This window comes from Acartia tonsa, chromosome 8 (assembly GCF_053477335.1).
Source record: "Acartia tonsa isolate MP-2025a chromosome 8, ASM5347733v1, whole genome shotgun sequence".
Classification (NCBI taxonomy): domain Eukaryota; kingdom Metazoa; phylum Arthropoda; class Copepoda; order Calanoida; family Acartiidae; genus Acartia; species Acartia tonsa.
The window spans coordinates 22485180-22507963 of record NC_137267.1 but is presented as its reverse complement, the minus strand read 5'-3'; the positions used below and the strand labels follow the sequence as shown (position 1 = coordinate 22507963).

General features: G+C 31.1%; 1 protein-coding gene across 2 annotated transcripts; it reads left to right on the top strand.

Moving 5' to 3' along the window:
* Positions 1-1259: 1259 nt before the first annotated feature.
* On the top strand, positions 1260-22234 carry LOC145326265 (uncharacterized). Of its 2 annotated transcripts, XM_080169474.1 has the most exons (14): positions 1260-1611; positions 5742-5899; positions 6424-6481; positions 6956-7012; positions 8628-8702; positions 9591-9712; positions 10289-10357; positions 17291-17437; positions 19036-19106; positions 19894-19933; positions 20140-20178; positions 20577-20607; positions 21263-21315; positions 21786-22234. In XM_080169474.1, the coding sequence occupies exons 1-14, from the start codon at positions 1581-1583 to the stop codon at positions 21861-21863; spliced, it is 1029 nt and encodes a 342-aa protein (XP_080025600.1). In that variant the 5' UTR covers positions 1260-1580; the 3' UTR covers positions 21864-22234. The 2 variants fall into 2 exon arrangements, 1 of the variants encoding a protein (XP_080025600.1); XR_013881807.1 differs by lacking the exon at positions 19894-19933.
* Positions 22235-22784: the final 550 nt, after the last annotated feature.

The window sequence follows — 22784 nt, the reverse complement described above, 5'->3', positions numbered from 1 at the left end:
ATAATCACGTTCTCTAATTTGTTGGCTAATAACATTTAGGGCTTATGTTAAATCCTGATTGATTTTACAAACCAGGAGCATTCAAACTTATCACTAAAGATTGTGAGTGATAGTTTTGTTTATCATAATTGAAGGTGTATATGATTTTTTAGTTGCGCAGCTACCTTAGAATTTTTTTTTTGCTTACATGGCCTGGTGCATTCTAGGACGAATAGCTAGGAATGATGTTATACTCGTCACATCATCACAATTAAATTTTTTTACAACAAAAAAGCAACCTTACTCAATATGTGATAATTTGCCCAGCTGTATGATTTGTTTTGCTTCGCTTTCATGGATGTTTTAGTCCTTGTTTTTTATTTGCTGTAGGATATATTTGATCTAAAATTTGCCATTATCTATCATTGTTTTGCAGTAAGTTTTGCATCTGTAATTATATATTTTGCAAACTTGTTAGTATGATAACAATTTTCTTCCTTTTTCTTTATTTTTCATTCTCTCGCTTTTATATCTTTTCTTCCAATTATACATTTATTTTTATTTGATATCTATAATAGTTATTTATCGCATCGTAATGTTGATAGCTTTCCCCGGATATTGAAATAAAAAAAATATTTTTATTTTAATGTTTGTAGAAAATTGTCTGTAATACGATGTTATACATGATTTTTCAGTATGGCTAAGAACCGGTTCTAATCCAGCGGATATTAATCGGCATTGCAGTTATACTAGAAAAAAATCTTAATTTATGAAAACCCTTGGTTGGACGCTTGACTTTAGAGCAGTAGGGTTACAATCATCTCTTAGTATGACGCGATTTCTGCTAGCGGCTAAGGGCTTTAGAGGTGGTGGGGGGTTGAATTGCCCCCCCCCCCCCCATAATTTATATTCTAGATTTTAAAGAAAACGTATAAAAGATTTACGGGGTGAGTTTTTTTTGGTGGGGGGGTGCTGGTATCCTCCCAAAAATAGCTATACACCTTCCCAGGACATTAGCGGTTTGCAAGATCCTTCGGTACAGACACACAGAGATCTTTTTACTTCTATTACTTGGCTATTCATTGTCAGCATTATGATTTAAATCATTTACTTAATATACCATAATATTTATTACTGTCCTTTTAACCAATAATATTGTTAGCTTATTGTTGCTGCGCTACTTATGGTCAAAATTGCCACTGTTGAAATAGCATACAAGTGTTTTAAGCGGACGCTAAACAATTTTAATGGCTTACGAAGTTACGAACTTCAGTTGACGCAAACCATTGCAAGGGAAAACACACGGGATATCTCTCTCCCCACCCTCCCATATACATACAGTTCAACATATAATAAGACAATAAAAACAATAGTAAAATATTAAATAATAACAGTTATAAATAAATACAGACACAGAAGCATGCAATTAACAATTAATCGTTTTTAAATTAAAGCTGTGTAAGTGTTTGTGGTTTTCTACTAATTATTTGTGCTTAAAGGGTTATAAATTAAATCAAATACTAAATAGTTAACTAAAATAACACATAGTTAAAATACTAAAAATCTATTGATATACTGTGATACTTAAGTGATATGGAAAAATGTTGTTTTTTGCTTTTATCATCATTTTAGGTAATTGTTTTCTTATTATAACTTTGATTTTTGTCTTTTATAAAGATCATTGTTATGGCTGTTTGATTTGTGCTTTTAAAGGAAGCTAAATGAATGTCTTTGTGCTGTTTTATTCTATTTTCATGATCCCCTGTTTTTTAAAGCAAGGGGCGAAGCGCTAGTGCTAACATATTTCGCTAGTTTTAGGGAGTGTGATGCGTTCAAATTTCGACCTTAACCACTATAAATATGAAGACATTCAAATGGTTTCCACAGTTGCTATATCAGATGTTTTTAATAATTGCGGTAATGCTTTAGCTCACAAGCAGCTACATTTATGACATTCAGACAAAGGTCGTGGAAAGAAATTGTAAAAATGAGAAAGCATTTATTCAATTAAATGCTAAAAACAAAATGATTCAAATACTCAGTATCTACTCTAAGTCAAAGCTAATACGATTATATTAATGGAGGTAGAATATACGTAGATATTATTTGCTAACATGGAACTCATTTATTGGTCATTTCGTTCATCCAGCAGAATGGAAGAAGATGGGGTAAAGGGAAGAATCGTTATCTTGGTCCGCTGCAAGTTTCACTTTATTAGAGAACATCAAAATCAGGTGTAAGTTCCAAGTTATAATATATCCATTAAATAGATATTATCTATTATTATATTCAATTGTCAATTAACTTTTTTTTAAATAGGAAAAGTTGTTAATTACGCGACAAATGCTCTTGTACTTCTTATGTATCCTTAAACTTAATTGGGTATTTTCATCCTGTTTTGTTGTTAGATGAAATAACCTTTTTTTTAAATTGCTGAAATGGTTACAAGTAAATTCAATATTGTCATTCATGTAAACTTCCTTTTAAAAGTGATTAAGTTTTTCTACATTTACAAAAATCACTTAACATGGTAAATGAAATTAGTTACTGTTTTTTATGTGGATAAAAAGTCTGAAGAATATTTTATTGAAAAAAATTTTATCTTTTATTTTAAACTAAAATTTAAAGTGGGAGGAGGGTTACCTTCCTCTCCCCTTGAGTGCCTATAGAGGCCTATAGAGGTCGTAGCCGCTAGTATATATTGTAGCAAAGCTCCAAAATCAAACGGTAGGACAGACAAACATTAACACTTATAAAGAGTCACAACTTGAAATATATATTTTTAGGTCTAAACCAAATTGTATGCAAATTTTTTGTTTAAGACATTCTTACATTTTTAGAATTTTATTTTAGAGATGCTTTGCTTATATCATTGTACCTTGTTGTCCTAGGAATCATTATTTCAAAAATCAGATAAATGGGATAGTGATATGAAAAACTATTTTTGAACAAGGATAAAGTTGGTTTTTATTTATAATAAAATTTTTTTTATTAAAGAATAATTGTTGGTTTCTTTTTTTACCAATGCAAGCTCTTTAAAAGCAGCCCAGGCCTCTGGCCACTCGGGGCCAACACAACTGGTTTGAATTTTTGATTTTATTATCCTCGGTAAGCTGTCTTTATTTTTTAACAGTATTCTAAATTATTAAGTTATTTATCTTTCGCTGTATCCTTGATTATTATATGTCAACAATAAATGTCAACAGTTGATGTCTGACCTCTTACTTTACCTCTAGGCTATGGGTTTTTATAATTTTTAAGTAAGTATAATCAGGGAGGGAAAGGACATTGGCCTGTATATTACACTAGTCCCCATAATTTTTATTAACGTTGGATTAATAACTTTGGGGACTGTTATTGAGTTTTGATTGGTTGGTTTATTAAGTTAGGTGTCCCAACGTTTTTACTATTTATTTAGACTTTAAAAAGTGGTACTTTTGTGTATCATCATGTGGGATATACACCAATTTATCCATTGTCTTATCCCTTTAGACCCTGAGGTATACTATAAGAAAGACTCGACAGCCGCTATTAAACCGCCGCCATGATGCCGTAATGATTTCGATATTTTGTAATTAACTGGTTTTAATGTTTATCTTCCCCTTATGGCGGTAGGCGGTTAAAAGCCCTTTAAGTAATTTTTTTACCCGGGATAAAAAGATGGGAATAGAGGTAAAAAACATTCAAGTTAAATCAACTGCCTTATTGAGTATTTTTTTACAAAAAAAGAGAAAAGCTTGTTTTACTTTTGTTTTATACTTTTGATTTATAACATACTGGCATTACGTAGAAAATCTACGAAAAGAATCAAAATTTCAACCCAAAAAATTGTTTTTCATTCTCCTTGTCATCTAATTGTATATTATTTCAACTATTTTGGGGACTTTAATTTCACAAGAAATCATTTGTTTTTATTGGACTTTTAAGATTAAATTTTGTAGCAAATCTACCCTATAACTCTTACTAGGACAGTAATTGCAAATCGTGAAAAGCTGTTTGTAATGCTATTCATGATTTTTCCGTTTGGCTGTGAACCAGTTCTAATCCAGCGGATACCAATCGGTTTGAACCATAATGGAAACCACTTTTCTTTCTTCTGTTTGATAATACAATCCTTCAAAAAACTTAATTGCTGAATTTACTAAGGGACACATGCATTTATATTTCAAGTTATAGAGAAGTTACAGTTTAAAGATACGGGAAAAATTCTTAGAAGATAACTAGGTAATTTCCCTCAAAACGCCTAGTCGATCACAACACCCATGCCCCTTATTTTGAAATAAGTTTAATATAAGGAGTGTTAGTTTTTCATTTGTTTTATCTATTCCTTTCGGATAGGTTAAGTTAGTTTATAAGGGGGTTCAGAACTAAATAGGCACTTTGAGGGAAAGCAATGTGTGTTGTTTAAAAACAAGGATGACCTTTAAAACGAATTTTCATGATAATTTTTTACAAAGGTTTGCCCTTTAAAAGACCGTTTTTTACCTTTCAAGGCACAAACATAGAGATATGACGTCCAGTATGCGAAACACAACAAATCATGGATTGATAAAGTGTTCTATAGAGCAGATTTTCAATTGTCACAAAAAAAAGAAAAAAAAGAATGTCGATGTTTTTTGAAGCATCACCTACAAATTGACGGACAAAGTAAATTGTACACAGTATGCTCATTGGCATATGAAATCCTTATCCCTAATTTTAATTGTCTATCTTTAATATCCTCCGAGAAAATCACGTTACCAATAACATTACAATAGAACTGACGAAAAGACAAAAATAATCACAGAGTAGATTCGCTACCAAAAAGCTAACGTTCATTAAGAGCCCGTGACCTTATTGAAAAGTAACTCTTATCATATACAAGCGAAAGTTTCAAAAGAAACCTTTAAACAAGGGTAAATATACCCAAATAATTTTGAAAGAAAATTGTTAATAAACTAAATAAAGTTGATTCAGTTTTAGATTGACTGAGTGTATGACTTTAAATTGATCTAGTTCTTGCTTATAAATCAGTAAAAACAATTGGTTATTGACAAATTATGTACCTCTTTTTTTAATTTAAAGGAATAAACCAAACAAAATAATTATCCGCCTCCCCCTTCAACCCCCAAAAAAGAAATTTTTAAATTGAAAAAGAAAAGCTATTCTTAAAGAATCATTAGAAAAAGTTTTTGAATTAGTGAATTATAGAAAAGCTACTCTACTATGAAAAAAAACTCGCCCTACATTTGCATCAAATCTAAGTCTTATCCAAGGATATAGGAATATGCAAGTGTACCAATATGTAAAATAAAAAAACTATAATAATTAATGATATGCTTTATTTTAAGCAATATTCTTTAAGAAAATAGAATTGTTTCTAAAAAATGAACAGGAATCGACATTTATATCATAAAAGATCAATAAACTACTCTTAAAATTCATAATACTGCTGGAGGAAATAATTATATGGTTATCTTTCCTTATAGCTTATAACTAGCAAACCTTACCTCCTCCCCCTTTGCTGTGTGCTGGGGTGTTAGTTTTTTTTTCTTTTTACCCATCCCCTCCTGAATCCTAACCATGCTCTTTACATTGTAACCGAACTTAACCTAAAGTAAACATGAACCTTACAAAACTGCCCCCTTCCCCAATTGCTATAAATATAGGAATTCGAAAGATGATGGTACTGTGCTTAATTAGAAACTTTGAGGTGAAACCACCAATGTATGTATTTTCTATTTAAGTATTCCTGTATCCCTGCTTATCTCTCAACATTTCAGGCTGTATTTGTCAAGTTAAATCAGAGACGGACAAACAGACCACAGACAAATGGGTTACTGCTGCTAATTTGACAGTGAAAGCAAGCAGGCATCAGGACGTGTGTCCCCTGGCCTTTCAGAGGATTGGAAATAAGTGCTATTTTTATGGATATTTTAAGGTAAATCATTTTAATTCATTCTTAGTAGTTATTCTATAATTATGGTGAATGCATGTCAGTTGCAATTGTTACCATCTGTAGCTATAAAAGAAAATATTCTAACTGTGTAGCAAAGCCATATTAAAAAAAAGAATAATACGTATATGTTCATTATCTCTAACAAATTTTCTTTGACTTTTGTATGTCTCAGTGCAGCTCCTCTATAAATAATTCCCAAAGTGTGCTATGTTTATTTAAATATAATTTATTTCATCTTTTTTGCACGACTATACAATAATGATGTAATATTTTTGAGAAAGTGGGTAATTTCCCTCTAAAGGCTAAGCAAGCGCAGAAAATCTCCCGCCCCCCTATTTATTTTCGGAAAAAGTAACCTAACCTGGCATATAGTAAAATAAGTACATTTTACAAAGATTATTTTAAAATAAGATTTTTTTTCTGCTCTGCTAGGAACTTTAAGGGAAACCGCCAAAAAAAATATTTAGATCTCTAAAATTTTGCCTAAAAAAATTTGAATGGTTTAGTTAAACTGGTGGAGAGCTGCTGAATTTTGTCATAGCTTTGGTACTGGATCTGCTCTAGGTATTTATTATGTACTTTATGTAAATTTAGGCGATAGATATTTGAAATTGTAGGGTAGGGTAGAAAAATAGCCTAGAACCATCCCAAGCCATAAGTAAAAAATAAATAGCCTGGAATCACCCCTGGAACTTTGTAAAGATTCCTGAAAATAAAGAAATCATCGGTACTGTAGTTATCAAAATCTTAAGCTTCAGACAAAATACCTTACTACTTTATATGAATGGATGTATTTGCCCTGCCCGAAATGTATTTATTTTGTTTTTATTTATATATCTTTTCTATCTAAGTCAATCGATTTTCCCATTTTTGGGGTCTAATTTTATACTTGCTAGTCCCAATCGCCCCCCCCCAAAAAAAAATACATAAATAAACCACTAAATATGGAGAACTCCACCTGTCCCTCTTGGATTAAAGCTTCGCCTTCTAGTAAGTATAAAAAGTGTTTTGATTTATAAATTGTTATATATTTTTTAGCTTGTATAGAGAGTGAATCAGAGAATGAGATTATTGAAAAATTTCTACGAAGAGTAGGTATGCCTTTTATCATAAACAGCTTATAGTGCCCAATAAAAAATGTTGTCATACAATACAATGACCAATTATAGGCCAGTATACATTTTAACATTGGTTAATTAAAAACTATACTGACCTACCATTGGTCATTTGTATTGTATGACGTCATTTTTTGTCAGGAACTATAAGCTGCTTCTTGTTTATGTAACAATTTTTAAATTGATATTAGGGGTGCGAATGGGGTAATAATGTATGTCAAAGTGATTTTACCAAAATTTCTAAAGCTGTTTTAAGATAAATTTATACTTGCAACGCCCAAGGAACATTATTTGAATGCCGTAATTACATAATGAACACTTTATCTTACCAAAAGATCTACATTTCTACATTTTATAGCTGAAGGGATTGAGACATTTATTATGAAACCACGACAATTGTGTACATAAATAGCCGCCAATGAAATTATGAAAGGGGTTTCTTGTCAAAAGATTCTTAATTTTCCAATCAGTGAAGTAATCTACCACAATCTAATTTATCTCAACCTTTATCTAAATGTTCAAACCGTGCAGGATAGTTATTTTTAACTGCAACTGTCGCATCCCAGCTTTTTTAACCACAATTTCTTATAAACTGGCTCTAGAAAATAGGTTATTCCTACAAGTATTTCTATATCTTTTCCTAATTCCTATCTCAGTTTCTAATTGTATGGGTTAAACAATTTCAAGGTGACATATTTCTAACGCACGTACAACCATACACGTACACACACATCCGTACACAATACACATACACATACACACACATCCGTACACAATACACATACACATACACACATACAAACACCCAATAACAAATAAAAAGAAAAACTTCTTTACAACTTGGTTGATGAGCATCTGTCTGGTACTAATAATGATAATGTGATAGGTGATCCAAGTACTGGTACATGGGTTGGAGCATCTGTCTGGTACTAATAATGATAATGTTATAGGTGATCCAAGTACTGGTACATGGGTTGGAGCATTTGTCTGATACTAATAATGATAATGTTAAAGGTGATCCAAGTACTGGTACATGGGTTGGAGCATCTGTCTGGTACTAATAATGATAATGTGATATGTGATCCAAGTACTGGTACGTGGGTTGGAGCATCTGTCTGGTACTAATAATGATAATATTATAGGTGATCCCAGTACTGGTACATGGGTTGGAGCATCTGTCTGGTACTAATAATGATAATATTATAGGTGATCCAAGTACTTGTACGTGGGTTGGAGCATCTGTCTGGTACTAATAATGATAATGTGATAGGTGATCCAAGTACTGGTACATGGGTTGGAGCATCTGTCTGGTACTGATAATGATAATGTTATAGGTGATCCCAGTACTGGTACATGGGTTGGAGCATATGTCTGTTACTAATAATGATAATATTATAGGTGATCCAATCCAAGTACTGGTACATAGGTTAGAGCATCTGACTGGTACTAATAATGATAATGTTATAGGTGATCCCAGTACTGGTACATGGGTTGGAGCATTTGTCTGGTACTAATAATGATAATATGATAGGTGATCCCAGTACTGGTACATAGGTTGGAGCATCTGTCTGGTACTAATAATGATAATGTGATAGGTGATCCCAGTACTGGTACATGGGTTGGAGCATCAGAAAATGGCCACCAGGGCCTGTGGACATGGTTTTCTACAGGTAAAAAAAACACTTTGGTTTGTTGGTATTATTCAACTCTTCAAATCAATTGTATTTTTTTCAAGAGGCTCTGTCTTGCTTTATTTATTAAATTTTATGTATAAAACAAGGATGACAACATCCATAAGTTGCACGGTCCAAAGTAGTCATTAATTACAAACGGACCAAGTGAGTTGCGTTTTAGATATTTATTCATAAAAATGAGTATCTGTGCATTTCAAGCATGGTCGACAGACCAGTTATTACTAATAGTAGGTCATAAGTAAAGGGAATCAGCACCAAATTACATATAAAATAGCAGCCAGAAAATTTTATTTTTACCATAGAGTTATAGACCAATTTACAGACGGACGGACAATCAAAAACATATATTAAAGAGTACTTTTACTACTATTTGTAGAGACCTTAAGATATAAGACAATGGACTATAGATTGATGTACATCTCGATCCATTGATGATAAATAATTACCTGTTGAAATGTTTGAACACCCCTAGTTTGAATCAACCAATCACTATCTAAATGTTTTAAGCAAACAAATGAGATAAAGGGTTAATAAAACTTAAGATACAAGTGAAATTTACAGTGCTCATCCTCCCTGCATTATTGAGTATCAAAATTATGCAATTTTAGAACTATTAATTCTAAATAACAGTAACTGGACCTGTGTTTGTCTGTGTGTCTGTACTGAAGAAAATCACTAATCGCTGAACTGATATGGTACTCCTTTACAATGTAGCTTCTCATAAGGCCCTGGGAAGATTTAGTACTATTTGGGGGGAATATGCCATCATTAATACAAGAGAAATCGAACCTTAAAATTTATCACTAATTAAAGAAAAATTATAATTCTTTAATAAACTAATCTTACAGACATTAATTTATGAAGGTACTCTGATGTCATGGACAGATTGGGGACCAGGTCAACCCACAGGAGGAGACCAACATTGTATGTACATGGTGGGCGGAGACAAGGGATTTCAGTGGGCGGATTTTCATTGCGGTTATCAGGTATTATATGTACTTCAAGTACCATATTATATTATGGTAAGCACTTAGGGTCTGTCCGTCCGTAACGGATAGCTCTTACCGTTAATTTAGGCATGTCAGAATTGTCATATCAATTTCAATCTTTATTAGTTAGGTATAATTTAGAAAGCATAGCAACTCTACAATCGTTACCAGAATCCGTACGTCCATTTAAAGCATGTTGATTTTTACCCTTTTCGACAAAATTTTTTTAGTGGTATAATTATCCTATTCATATGGTTTTTGGAGCCTTTTTCCTACTACAATAAGGTACAATGTTATGAGCGAAGTATCTTTATAATTAAGACAAAAAAATGTATGTATGTTAAACAGTATCCTATATTAAACCAGTATTGCAACAAATTGACTTTTAAGTTTTTTTAGACTCATACATTATATTCTGCTTATTCAGTCTGACACTCTACTGAAAGTGTTATTGTACGTTTGTCCTTTTGTAACATGCTTCAGAGATCCGCTTTTATGGATGAGAACATCCTTGTTTTACTAGGATTTCCATTATATCTTATCATTCTTGTTTATTATTTGTTTTAATTTCAGATGACGTTTCTGTGCGAATACTCACTTCGTCCTGAAGTTTTATGGGATTCAGAACCACAATATTCAAAGGAAAACAATTCTTTTTTTAAGTTAAGTAGGTTAAGTAGTCTAACTTAATCAGACTTTTTATACCATCGTATGTCGATGAGACTTTGAGAAATTCAAGATTTAGACATAACTCAAAGCAGTTTAGCTTTATACTGAGCTGCAATAAGCTGCTATATTTTTTTCCAGTTTGGCTTCGAAACCGATTAATATCCGCTGGATAAGAACAAGTTCTAAGCCATACTGAAAATCATTTATATTATAGTATTACAGACAATTTTTAACGAATGTAAAAATCAAAACGAGTTTTGTTAGCCCGGGCCATCGTCCCTTCGGGCCTAAAAAACCGGTTTAAATCTTACAATTTTTTCATTTCAATATCCGCAGAAAGTTGTCTGTAATACTCTGCGATACTGTTAAGTAACCCGGAAAGCGTTATGATAAGTGTGTAATTCATTTATCTACTACTCCAACATGTAAAGTCATTATTGTGTTGCGTACGTCGGAAATCCTAATCTTTTTTGGCTTTTTATAAACTTAAAACGTTTGTCTAATGTAACAATTTTTTTTTAAAACTAGCACAAGTACCAAATCTTTAGTATGTTCAACTGACAAGTCAGCCCAAACGTTGAATATATCAAAACTGAAAGTTTAATGAAGGGTTGTGAAATAACATATTTCTGAACATTTGTCTCAAAGTTCTAACTTAGCATGAAAAAGACAGCAAGCTGTACCTGAAAATAAACCAAGGCATTTCTCCAAGTTTATAGTCTACATAATGCTACTTTTAATAGCAACTAGTCGATAGAATGCTCTGGGATATTATTTAATCGCTTAGTCATATTTTTAAACTTAAAAAAAATTGTTGAATTAATCAAACACTAAAATCTCCTTAACTGAGTGGTTAAATCATTGAATGATTTGAAAAAAAAAGCTTTTTTTTATTTTTATTTCATCACTTATCTTTTTTATCCTTATGTAATACTTCCTTGAAAAGACACTCCACGACTTCAGAAAAAAATATTTTTTAGGGGTTTTCTTTCTCACTTCACCTCTCGTCTCCCTCATTTTTATGACGTCACGTGTCTGATTTTTGAGTGACTTTCTCCCCCTACTTTTTCGTAAACCAAAGAAGTAAGATTTATTATTGTCAAAGTGTGCATCCGATAAAATGTCGCAATATTAAAGTTTTCAGGGAAGTTTATTTTTCGTCCAGGGGATGTTTTTAAGCTATTTGCAATCCAACTGAAGTTTGTACATGATTGATTTTAACTTGAATTTGCTTACAATTGATTCTAGATTGTATTATTAAACTTTGAAAATATTAAAGAAAGCTTTTGACTACTTTTGAACGTAGTTATTCAAAACAAATATAAAAATAGTATTGTCCTTTTAGCGTAAAATATAAGTTCAGTCACGTCTGCAAAAGTGAAGTATTTAAAAACAATTTTACATGTATCAACTAAACTAATAATCAAATACTTGCAGAAGCAAATAATTAAGTCCTACATATTCCTTAAAATATCTAATACAATGGATGGCCAACTCCCTAAATACCATAGAAAAGTTTAGAGGATTTTGAATCAAAATATTATAATATGGTTTAATGTAGTTTGGTTATGACAGTGAAATATTTACAAAGAGAGGGGTAGGTTTCTAGTAAATCCGTAAAGGTTATGTGTTATAAGTTAAAAACAGTAGTAGAACGATGAAAATGTAAGTTAACTTTTAAAATTTTTTTTGTCTAAAGTTCTTTTCAATAAGAAATACACAAATTTAGTGAATATTATCGTTCTGCTACTATCTTTAAGCCTTAAAACACACACCTGTACGGATTCTACCAGAAACCTACCTCTCTCTTTGTCGCTGCGATATTAGAAAGCTTCTTTGAAATTTGATACATTTTAATTTGATAATTTAAATATAAAGTCTTTTAGCAGATACACATAAACACCACACAAAAATGATTTTAAAGATTTGGTCTTTTTTCTATCTAACTGTCCAATAAAAACTGAAATGTCAACTTTAGGACTGCTTGTATTATGATAGATTTAGCGGATTAAGTATTTTAAATAATTTTGTAGTTGCAGGATTTATAAAGTGAAGCTTTTCTGTACTTATGGCCGTCGGTCCTTCCGTCCGTCCGTAACGGATAGCTCGTATCGTTAATTTATGCATGTTAGAATCCCATATTGATTTAAAACTAGGCCTAATGATTCCTGTAACAGTTAAGTACAATTTAAAAAGCGCAACAACTCTATTATCGTTACCAGGATGTCCGTACGTACGTTTAAAACATGTTGAATTTAACTTTTTTTTTTACAAAATTTTCATGTTATATAATTATCCTATTCTTCAAATTTTTTGAATACTGAATTCTAGGACAACAAAGTGAAATGTTATAAGCGAAGCATTTCTATAATCAAGCCGTAAAAGTAAAACTTTAAGTATATCCTTAAACAGTATCCTTTATTGAACAGTTTTGCAACAAATTTACTTTCAATTTTGTTTAGATTTATACAATTATATTCCGCTTATTCGGTTCTGACACTCTACAAGTATTAATGTTCGTTTGTCCTGCCGTTTTAGAGCTTCGCCTTAGTGGAGTTTGTTACATTTATGTTACGGACAAACTAAACGACACGATTAATTCGTAGAGAAGCTACGCTACTGATAATCTGTTATAGAAACTAATTATTAATTCGCCGGTAGCTAACAAAATCTTCCATTATAAACAATTGAAAAAACTTATTAGTTATGCACTGACATTATACCACATTTTCGCTTTAGATTTTTTAAATTAATACCTCTTAAAACCTATGAAACTCTTAAAAATGTTGTCACTTTGCGCCATGGATTAATGACTTTAGTTTTAAAATTCATGAAAATTATTTAAATTTTACACCCAAAATTTTACACCTTCAAAGAACTTATTAGGTGTTTTGTTACCCCCCATGTAGAATTTACCCCAGGTTTTATATTGTAGGGACGGGGTAAAAATGTTTCTAACTCTTACAGAAATGTAGAAAAGCTTCGCTCTTAAAAATCATCCATCAAAAATATTGAAATGAAAAATGAATTAATTTTTGTTAATGATTATTATGCAGACAAACCGTATTTGTTGCATAACTAATATTTACAATTTTTTTTCATGGGTAAGGCATTGCAAAAAAACACCCGGTCATATTGGTAAAAAACACAAAGAAACAAGTAATAAATCGATACAAAATGGTATAAAATATGATATTATCCACATAGCAAAACCAGGGGGGGGGGGGGGTGAAGCGCACTCTAAAATCTTAACACACCCTAACGATTTTCAACACTCCTTTAAACCAAAATCGAAGTGGGTGTAGAGGTGTGTGAGCTTGACATCTCAAGGGGGTGTATTCACCCACCTTAATTTTGCTAGGGGATCCAAACTCCTCCCTTATAAAACCGCTGAGCAAAACTTAGTCAAGGGAGAGGAGGGGGGGGGGGGGCGGAGGGGGTGGTAGAAGCGACAAAAATATCTGATTTTTTGATAAATTTATTATTTGGAGAGGTTCAAATTGTTTTATTTTAAAGCTGCCTAGGATTGATTTTAAATTTTGTACCTTAAGAATATTTCATTATCTATCCTTCATCCCGTTAATTTTGTAAATGAAGCATAACATTATTGCAAAATTCACCATCAAACTGTGCCGTTTATTTTATTTCCTTCTTCTACTAATCAGGTATACGGATAGTTATACCGAATTTCAAATTACCTTAACATTTTAAGTAGGGCTACTACTTTTTAATAAACTGATCCTTATAATAAAGTAACATGATGTATGTTTTTGTATGTTTGTACCGATTGTGTTCTCCTTAACAGGGTAGCTTCTCATAGGTCCCGGTAAGGTTTATAACTATTTTGGGGGAGGGTACGACCACAATCCTCAGAAAAATCGACAAAAATAAAAAAAAAATTGCTAAAACCATAACTAACACCAACTATTGGCGAATAAAATATTTTTGCTAAATAGCTGATAGATACAATTTTACGTGTCCCTGGATACCTTAGCTTAATTAATTTTTTTGGGTATAGTCCTTTTCACGACATCCCTCCATAAGGAGCGATTCTTCGTATTTTTAAAATGGCTTTTTATAGGTTATTTTAGGTTAGGTTAGGTTATATCGTGTTGGGTGATTGCCCCACAGGGTTAGGTAATTGGCCCCGCAGGGTTAGAGCCCCCCGCAGGGGCTAGAAATAGGAGAAAAGATACTGTGAAAAATACGAAGAATCGCTCCTTATGGAGGGATGTCGTGAAAAGGACTATACCCATTTTTTTTAACTTGCAGTATCAGCTAGGATGGCAACACCCATAAAAGAAAAACTAAACAAATCCGTAAGTTGGAAAACGACCTTATAACATATTAATTGTACCCCTTGGTCATAGGAATCACCATTAAAAATCAGGATATTTAGACAATTATACAATGTGAAAAAGGACGTAAAAACAACTTGTTGAAAAAGGTCATACAGACTTTATTGTAACAATGTATAGTTTGAAATTGATAGGACAACTTTCACATGCCTAAGTTAATTGTCAAAGACGTCAAATCAGACATACGGACAGAAACTAAACTTTATTTTTTGGAATATTTTTCCCTACTATAGTTCGCAAATTAATAATTGGTCAATTAAAGATTATAAATTTGAATTAACAGTAAGTTCTTAAGATTACAATGCTTTTATTATGGAGTGGCTTTTCCATAATTAACTTAGAATGTATTATTATACGTCTACATTATACAATACTCTATCCTTCTGTATATTTAATAGGATTTTTATGTTTGTCCGTTAAGATTTTCCTAACTACGAACCCATTGAGAAATTAATTTTAGAGAAGCTTTATACATAAACTGGGAAGGTTTGAACCTATTCTTTATGATGCAAGTGTTAGGATGGTTTATTCTGCCCTCCCAATCCACTTCCAATTTAGGGGCGCAGCGGATAATTATACACCATTAATTCCGATTGCAGTTTTATAAAATTATAAAAAGTAGTAAGCTTTTTTTGTCTGGAGCGAAGAATCTCTGAACCGGTATGGTTCTCCTTTACAGAGAATCTTCATGTCTTACTTTTTCTTCTAAAACTTAAATTGAAATTGGGGGATGCAGGGATGTCGACTTCTCTCCCTTCCCCCCACGTTAAGTGTACTTAAAGGCTTCTATGGGCGTAGCTGCTAGTGTTGATGTAAGATATTAGAATACTTTGTATAGTTATACCCACATAAAAACACAAAGTAGTCATAAAAATCACAACAATATATAAATATTTTTATTGCTGTGCTTCATACTAAATGTTTTATCCTGTTTTTATGCAAAAAAAAAACAATGAATTATTGCTTATTTTAAATTTTTACGATGCGGAAAGATATTTTAATTGTTTTAATTATGCTATTATTATTATTTATTTATGTAGTGTACTGTTCGTGTATTTATACATTATAGGAAATAGAGAGGTCCATAAAAATCTAAATCCGTAAGATCTCGTAAAAGTCAGAACAAGTTCTAGGCTAAGTGGCGACAATGTAATTAAGAAACCTCTTATTTACCTAAAGAGTAACTTTCAAAGTAATTATTTTGTCCTGATTTTAAAATTCATAAATGATTTGTTATGATGAACCTTTGTAAATTTACCATTTGCTTCCGGAATCAGTAGTATTTTCAATTAGATATGTTTATACCAGATGGAAACTGTTTAATTAACTATTTAAACCACTTATTGCCCAAAATACTTTTTAAAAGGAAAGCTTTCCTATAATAGGGATCAGCACGTAACGCATTGTTCTTAACGTTGTTTTAGGCACGTTAAATTGTAACAATTGGGTTCGATTTAGAAAGCTGAAATCTCTATAATCATTACCAGAAAGTCCATACTTCCATTTAAAACATACTGATATTTTATTTGTTTGACAAACTATTCATTTCATTTTTGTTACATTGTTTCCTAGGGCAACAAAAAATGTTAAGCAAATCAAGTCCTAAAATTATAAATCCACATTATAAAGCCACAGTTTAATTTTTATTCCCTTATCCGCCTGTCTTTGCTAAACCGGAGTCGTATATTTTTTAAAAGGCGTTTGAAATTGACAGAGCAATTATATTACTTATGAACGTTTGGACCCTTCCTAATCAAGAAATGCTGTTACTGATAATTATCAACAGACTATTTTTATTTTATTATAATTTATAAATTCTTAAAATGTAAAAGTCATGATTTTATAAATAATTATGCTTTTGACAACGTAAAATATAATTAGAATTAATTTTGTCTGTAGACGGTGAAGATAATTAATACTGTGTCTTTGCAATTAGTCTTTCGTAAAAGCTAAGCTAATATATAATTAATGCATGTGTGTCTTATTCAAGGGCATTATAAAGAGGCTCCTGTTTTTTATTGGAGTTCCGAGGCTGGTAGTAGAAAACCCAAAACTATTAAGATATTTTAAATAATAAAATTAAAAAGCCTTAAAACGACCATGGGAAGGGTAGGGGTTTGTACTCCCAAAATATTACTAGTATCCTGTGATTAGATAGTAGGAGAAGCATATCGGTTCAGTGGTTAGCATGATCCTCCAGACATACTTCTCTTACTTTATATATAGACTAGCGGCTTCGCCCCTAGCCTCTAGGGGCTTTACCCAAAGAGGTAATTAAAAGAAAAATTAAATTGGAAATGCAACCACTAATTACACTAACTGATTTTAAAAAATTGAGAGGGATTTTTTGTTTATTTGGGGTGTTGGGGGTGTCCCACCCCCCAAGAAAATAGCCTAAAATCACCACAGGACCAGTAGGTATATTCCCTAAAGAGTAGAATCCGACCGGTTCAGTGGTTACAGAGATCTTAAGGGACAGACGGACGGACAGACAGACATCAAGCTACTTTGTATTATAGATTGTTTTGAAATGATTTGTTTTTGGTAGAACCGAATAAGAAATAGACACAGAATAAAACAGGAAGAAAAAAATAGAATAAAAAACAAGGACAATGAAATAAATGTGGACAGAGACAATAATGATTATGATGTTAAAACTGTCAGTGTTAATGGTTTTAATATTCATAAACCACAGGTGACTAATTTCTTCATAAAATTAAGAATTAAAACACCTATAAAAGCCAGGGATAAGGGATGGGAAACCTGACCGAAAATTAGGTCTCAGCCTCCTTTTTAAAGTGATGGGGCAACTTTTCTTTTTTGCCTATAAAATCAACTCATTTTCGCCAGTTCATTATTGGCTGTAGGCTAATATCCAATAGCCTGAAACTTGCTTTTAGCATTAACCAATTATTAATAACAAACGCGTCCCCCAGTTCATTATTGGCTAAATTAATTCAAGCAAACATAAATTTCTGCTATTAGAAAGACAACAATGGAAAGTTTCTGCTATCAGAAGGACAACAATATATATGACGTTCAATCACATCAACTTATTATTAAATCTACACATTAATAAATGTCCATATAGCAAAACATAAATTGAGAGATCGTTTTTTGAAGACTGAGTAGGATTCAACATTTTATACTTTAGAACAATGTGAAAAACTCATTGTCTTTAGACAATTTAAAAGGTACATTTCATGTGGAATTGATAACCCACCTAAATGATTACAAATACAAAACTAGTTCAATATGTAAATAAAAGTGTACTGTGTTTTGTTAAAAAAAAATTTTCATTAATTTTGGTAAAAATTATTGCACACTTAATTGAACTTTTCTGTTAATATTTAACGTAAAATAAATTTTTTTAAAAATTCTTAATTTATATGTATGCTATGGAACAATTAGTTGATAGAATGTTACCCATGTACTTATTCAAATCTACTTAATTTATTTATTAAAGCTGGGGGGCTAAAGCGGTGTTTATTTATAAATACAAATTTTGGGATGAAGTAGATCCCCCCTTAAAATGTTTGAAAATAAATCAGATTTAACCATCTCAAAAAAAACTTTTTTTTTAAATGGGGGGGGGGGGGTTTGCGAAGTAATAACGGGATTCTACTTAAAGCCACTAACATATTGGTTCTTTGAAAAGTTTTTATTATATTTTATGATTGGTGAAATCAACTACCTGAATTCTATTCTATACTTTTTTTCTTTGCATTCATATAATAGCTATTTCATCATTGTTCATAGTTTTCAAATCTAACTACTGCGTCATCCCGAAACTAGTTTTTTAGGCCTAGTTGGAAAATAGGCCTGGAATAATATTTTCTTACGTTTCCCATCCCTTATCCCTGATAAAAGCTTAGCTATGAATTACAGGCTTTTTTTGTACAGTGTCAATTTATAAGTTTTAGCGCTTACAATAAGATATAAATAAATTAGATATTTTGATGCTTTTGTACTTGTCATTTTAGCGAATCTACTCTATAATTAACCTTTGTCTGTTTACAAATCTTCAGCTATTTTAGATAGACAAATGAAAATCAACTATGACATATATTAACCGTTTGTTCGTTCATTAACCTATAGGATAGCATGGATTTGTATGATATAAATGTTATGTTATGATCTACAATTATAAAATTTTGTGTAAAAAGTCCATGACCAACGACTTACTTTAACCGTTAGTCGTCCATCTTTAAGACCGGTACTCAGGAAAATTTTATATGATAATGAACATTGCTACTTTTTAACTTTAATGTGCTTATTTTTAATTTATCATAGATAAATAATAATAGAAGACAAGATGAGTATGACATAAATACAACAACAAGAAAATATGACCATACAGTCAGGTACTTTATCATGTTATTTCCATTTTTAATGTTCCTTTGAATAAAGAATAAGCTTAAGAAACATCATGAGAAAAAATCTCCGAACGTTGCTTTTAAAAAATATCTTAAAGAAAAGATTCAATAGTTAACTTCTACTAAACTAGTTAACTATATAATATAATACAATTTAACGTACACAAATATCATTTTTGCAGAACTTTGATTCATACTTATACAAGTTTTGCATTATTTTAATGTTTATTTTTTGAAATAATCATATTTAGGTACTTAATACCTCTTATAAGTGTTTTGTTTGTTCGGGCCTAGGGCCAAAAAAACTGGAATTTTACCCACAAATTTTCATTATACTCTTTCAATGCAATAAATAACTATTACATTTTAATTCAGGTTGCGTGATTATTTTGATTTAATGTATGTCTTGTCCTTATATAAAAGTAATAGGATATCTCTCGGAGTATGTCTCTGTACCAAAGGGAATAACTAACCAATGAACCGATGTGGTTCTCCTTATAAATATCAAACTTGGAAGGCTTTTAATTATTTTTGGGGGAGATTAATACCACGATAGATTGCCCCTAGAAGAAAAATTATCCCCCCTTACTAAATATTTTTTTCTCTTTTTTCTTTGTTAAAGTAAAATTATAAATGGCGGGGCTCTAATTTTCCCCTCCAAGTGTTCCTAGACACATTTAGGGCGTGTCCGCAAGATGCTTATATTTCATCGTTATGTGGGTGCTTTGTGTTTGTTGTTTTCTTTAATGTATACTAAACATATACTTTATTTTAGAAGTATTACAGAAGAAATTCCTGATAAATTTTACACCATGGTAGGAAATCAATTTTTAAAAAAAATCATTAATTATTAATGGCCTCGCTCCTAGACTTTATGCTCATGCAGTGAAGGGGGGAAGAATGTTGCTGTTCAATTATACCTTATAAGACTAGACATATACGATGATATATTTCCAAGATCATTTGTGTCGCATGTAATACAATCTTTCTACTCTAAAACCAAAGGATAATTTTTTTTCAGGACACATTATCAAAAAGTTCCAGCGGTATTATACTCAAGGTTCCAATTCACATATCTAAAAAAATCAAAGGAAAACTAACTATGTCAAAGCGTAGCACAACAATAACAAGCAAAAAAATATTTTCTAAACATTTCTGAATTGTTGTTAATTAATTTATGTTCTTACATTTTAAAAGTAATAATATTTAAGGTTATGACAAAATGTATAACTCACAATTAAAAATTTTAGTTTAAAACCAACATTAATACAAGCGAAAATCTTAAGAATAATAAGATCCGGCATTTTCTGAGATCTTAAACTTTAGACGGACGGATATAGAGATATCGTAAATATTAGCATCGTGCTTGTTGAGAAAAACATCATATTTTTTGTCTCTTAATTTAAGTTAACTTTTGTTAATTGTATTGAATAGTTAATGTGAATTATTTTGGAATAGAATCGAAACAGCGTAGTTTTAGATACTAGAGGTAAAGTATAATTTTTACTTTTATATAGTTGGATGAAAGGGCGTGTGAACAAGATTAATTAGGGGGGGGGGGGGGGTGTTGATGGGTGTTACCAAATTCAATTTTAAGTGGGCTAGCTGATAACCTTTTAAAACCCCCCTTTCGCCTGCCAATGTAGGATATTTGTGTCAGCTTGTGTCATATCAAATTTACTATGGTAGGGGTGGTTGTTACCTCCCAGAAGCCGAAAACTAGCTTTGAAATTAAAATCAATCTTTTTAAAAGATGCATTACTTAACATGGAACCTAATGACTGTAGCTTTAAAATATCTTCTAAAAAAGTTGTGCTGTTGAACTGGTACAGTTGCCGAAATTATGGTGCCTTTTCTAAAAGTGCTGTTGTGAAATTAATCAAAAAATATATAGGGAGGTTTATTTTCAACCCAAACCCATTTTTTTTTTTTTTTGGGGGGGGGGGGGCTAACTCGCCGTTGCACTACCCTGTAATCATTATAACCAAACCTTATTTGATCTAAAGTAAAATCCAATACATTCTTATTTTCTATTTATTTAAAAATAAGGCGTACTAAAAGTAAAGCCATCGCAAACTATATTTGACTCGAAAAAAGACTATTTTCCATATAATTGGATTAAAAAAAATTATGTTTATTTTCAGGAAAGGAGTTAAAATGGGATCATAGCCAATTTGATAAAGATATTACACAACAGGTCAATCATGTGAAGCTACTCATTAATACACTTTTCCTTCTGTCTGCCCTTTCAGCTAAAAGGATACATTGCTACATAATATAGATTTAAGAAATTTCATGTAAAAATAATCTTACCAAGGAATATTTTATTTTAATTTAGATTTCAACTTTTCCTTACCACTCTACCTATATATGTTAAGTTTTTGAACTAGACTATAGGAACTTATTCGCTATCAGTGTAAAAAAAATATATTTAAAAAAACAGGAATGAATTTGATTATTTGTTGAGGGTGGAATATAAATAAAATAGCAAATATTCCCGGAGAATCATAACAAATTCATTCCAGCAGTTTGCGAAATATTAAGCTTTATATGGACATACATCGTACTACTTAGTATTCAAAGTATAATTTTAAATTATAACATTTACCAAAGTTCTTTTCTTTGTACAAAACTTGCTATAAATGATTAATTTTCTTATTTTTTTAGGGACCTGAGGAGGATATAAAATCTCGAAGACACCAGTCAATACTCAGAATCATAAAACAGATGATTGAAAAAAATTAAGAAATTTTAAGCAAGGACAATTGCGTCATATTGCAGCAAAGCTTTCATATCAACACAAAATTGTATTGTCCATTTCTGAGCTTACATTTACGTCTTTTTGCATTACCTTAAACGTAGAGTGCATGTTACATTAACCTACAGAAAAAAAATGCAGAGTAGCTTTACTGCTAAAACTGTTTTTTTTTTACAAATATTTATTGAAACTTAGAGGCATTATTATTAACTATTATGACTGTTTTATGTATATTTTTTGTTGATTTTATTGTTATTGTTATTTATAATTATTTGTTATAAATTTTATTTTGTTTAAAATTATTATGTACTGTTACTTAGTGCTCTGTTCTTTTATACAAAATAAATAATTACATTATTATGATACTACAAATAATTTTAGTCGGAAATACGAAAGCATTTTTAACTTATTTTAGAAGCTGTTAGCAATCAAGAGGCTGACGTCATAGAAAATATTTTTACTTCATTTAACCGAATGCCAACAAATAAAAACAGGAATGACTTTAATCGAAGATGCACAAAACCCACAATAAATGCGGATTTTTTTTTAACTTTGCGCTTTGCATGCATCAATAGGCTTTAGCTATTCCAGAAAATTCGTAGTTATTAATTTTCCCATTCGAATTATATTGTTCGAAGCTAGGTGGACAGGTAGCTGTTTGAAAATAATTTAAAATGCCTTCAATTTTCGATCTAAAATATAAATTATAAAAATGCACAGAATGGATTAAGTTAAAAGCAATACGTTTAGGTAAAAATGTAAATAAAAAGATAAAAAACACTATACATAGTGAAAACAAAAGGGCATTATTATAAGCAGAAAACTTAATACTAATTGAAAGCAATATCATTATCACTGTATTTACATTTATTGATAATTGGTTTTAAAGAGGAACAATTTTTTTTAAA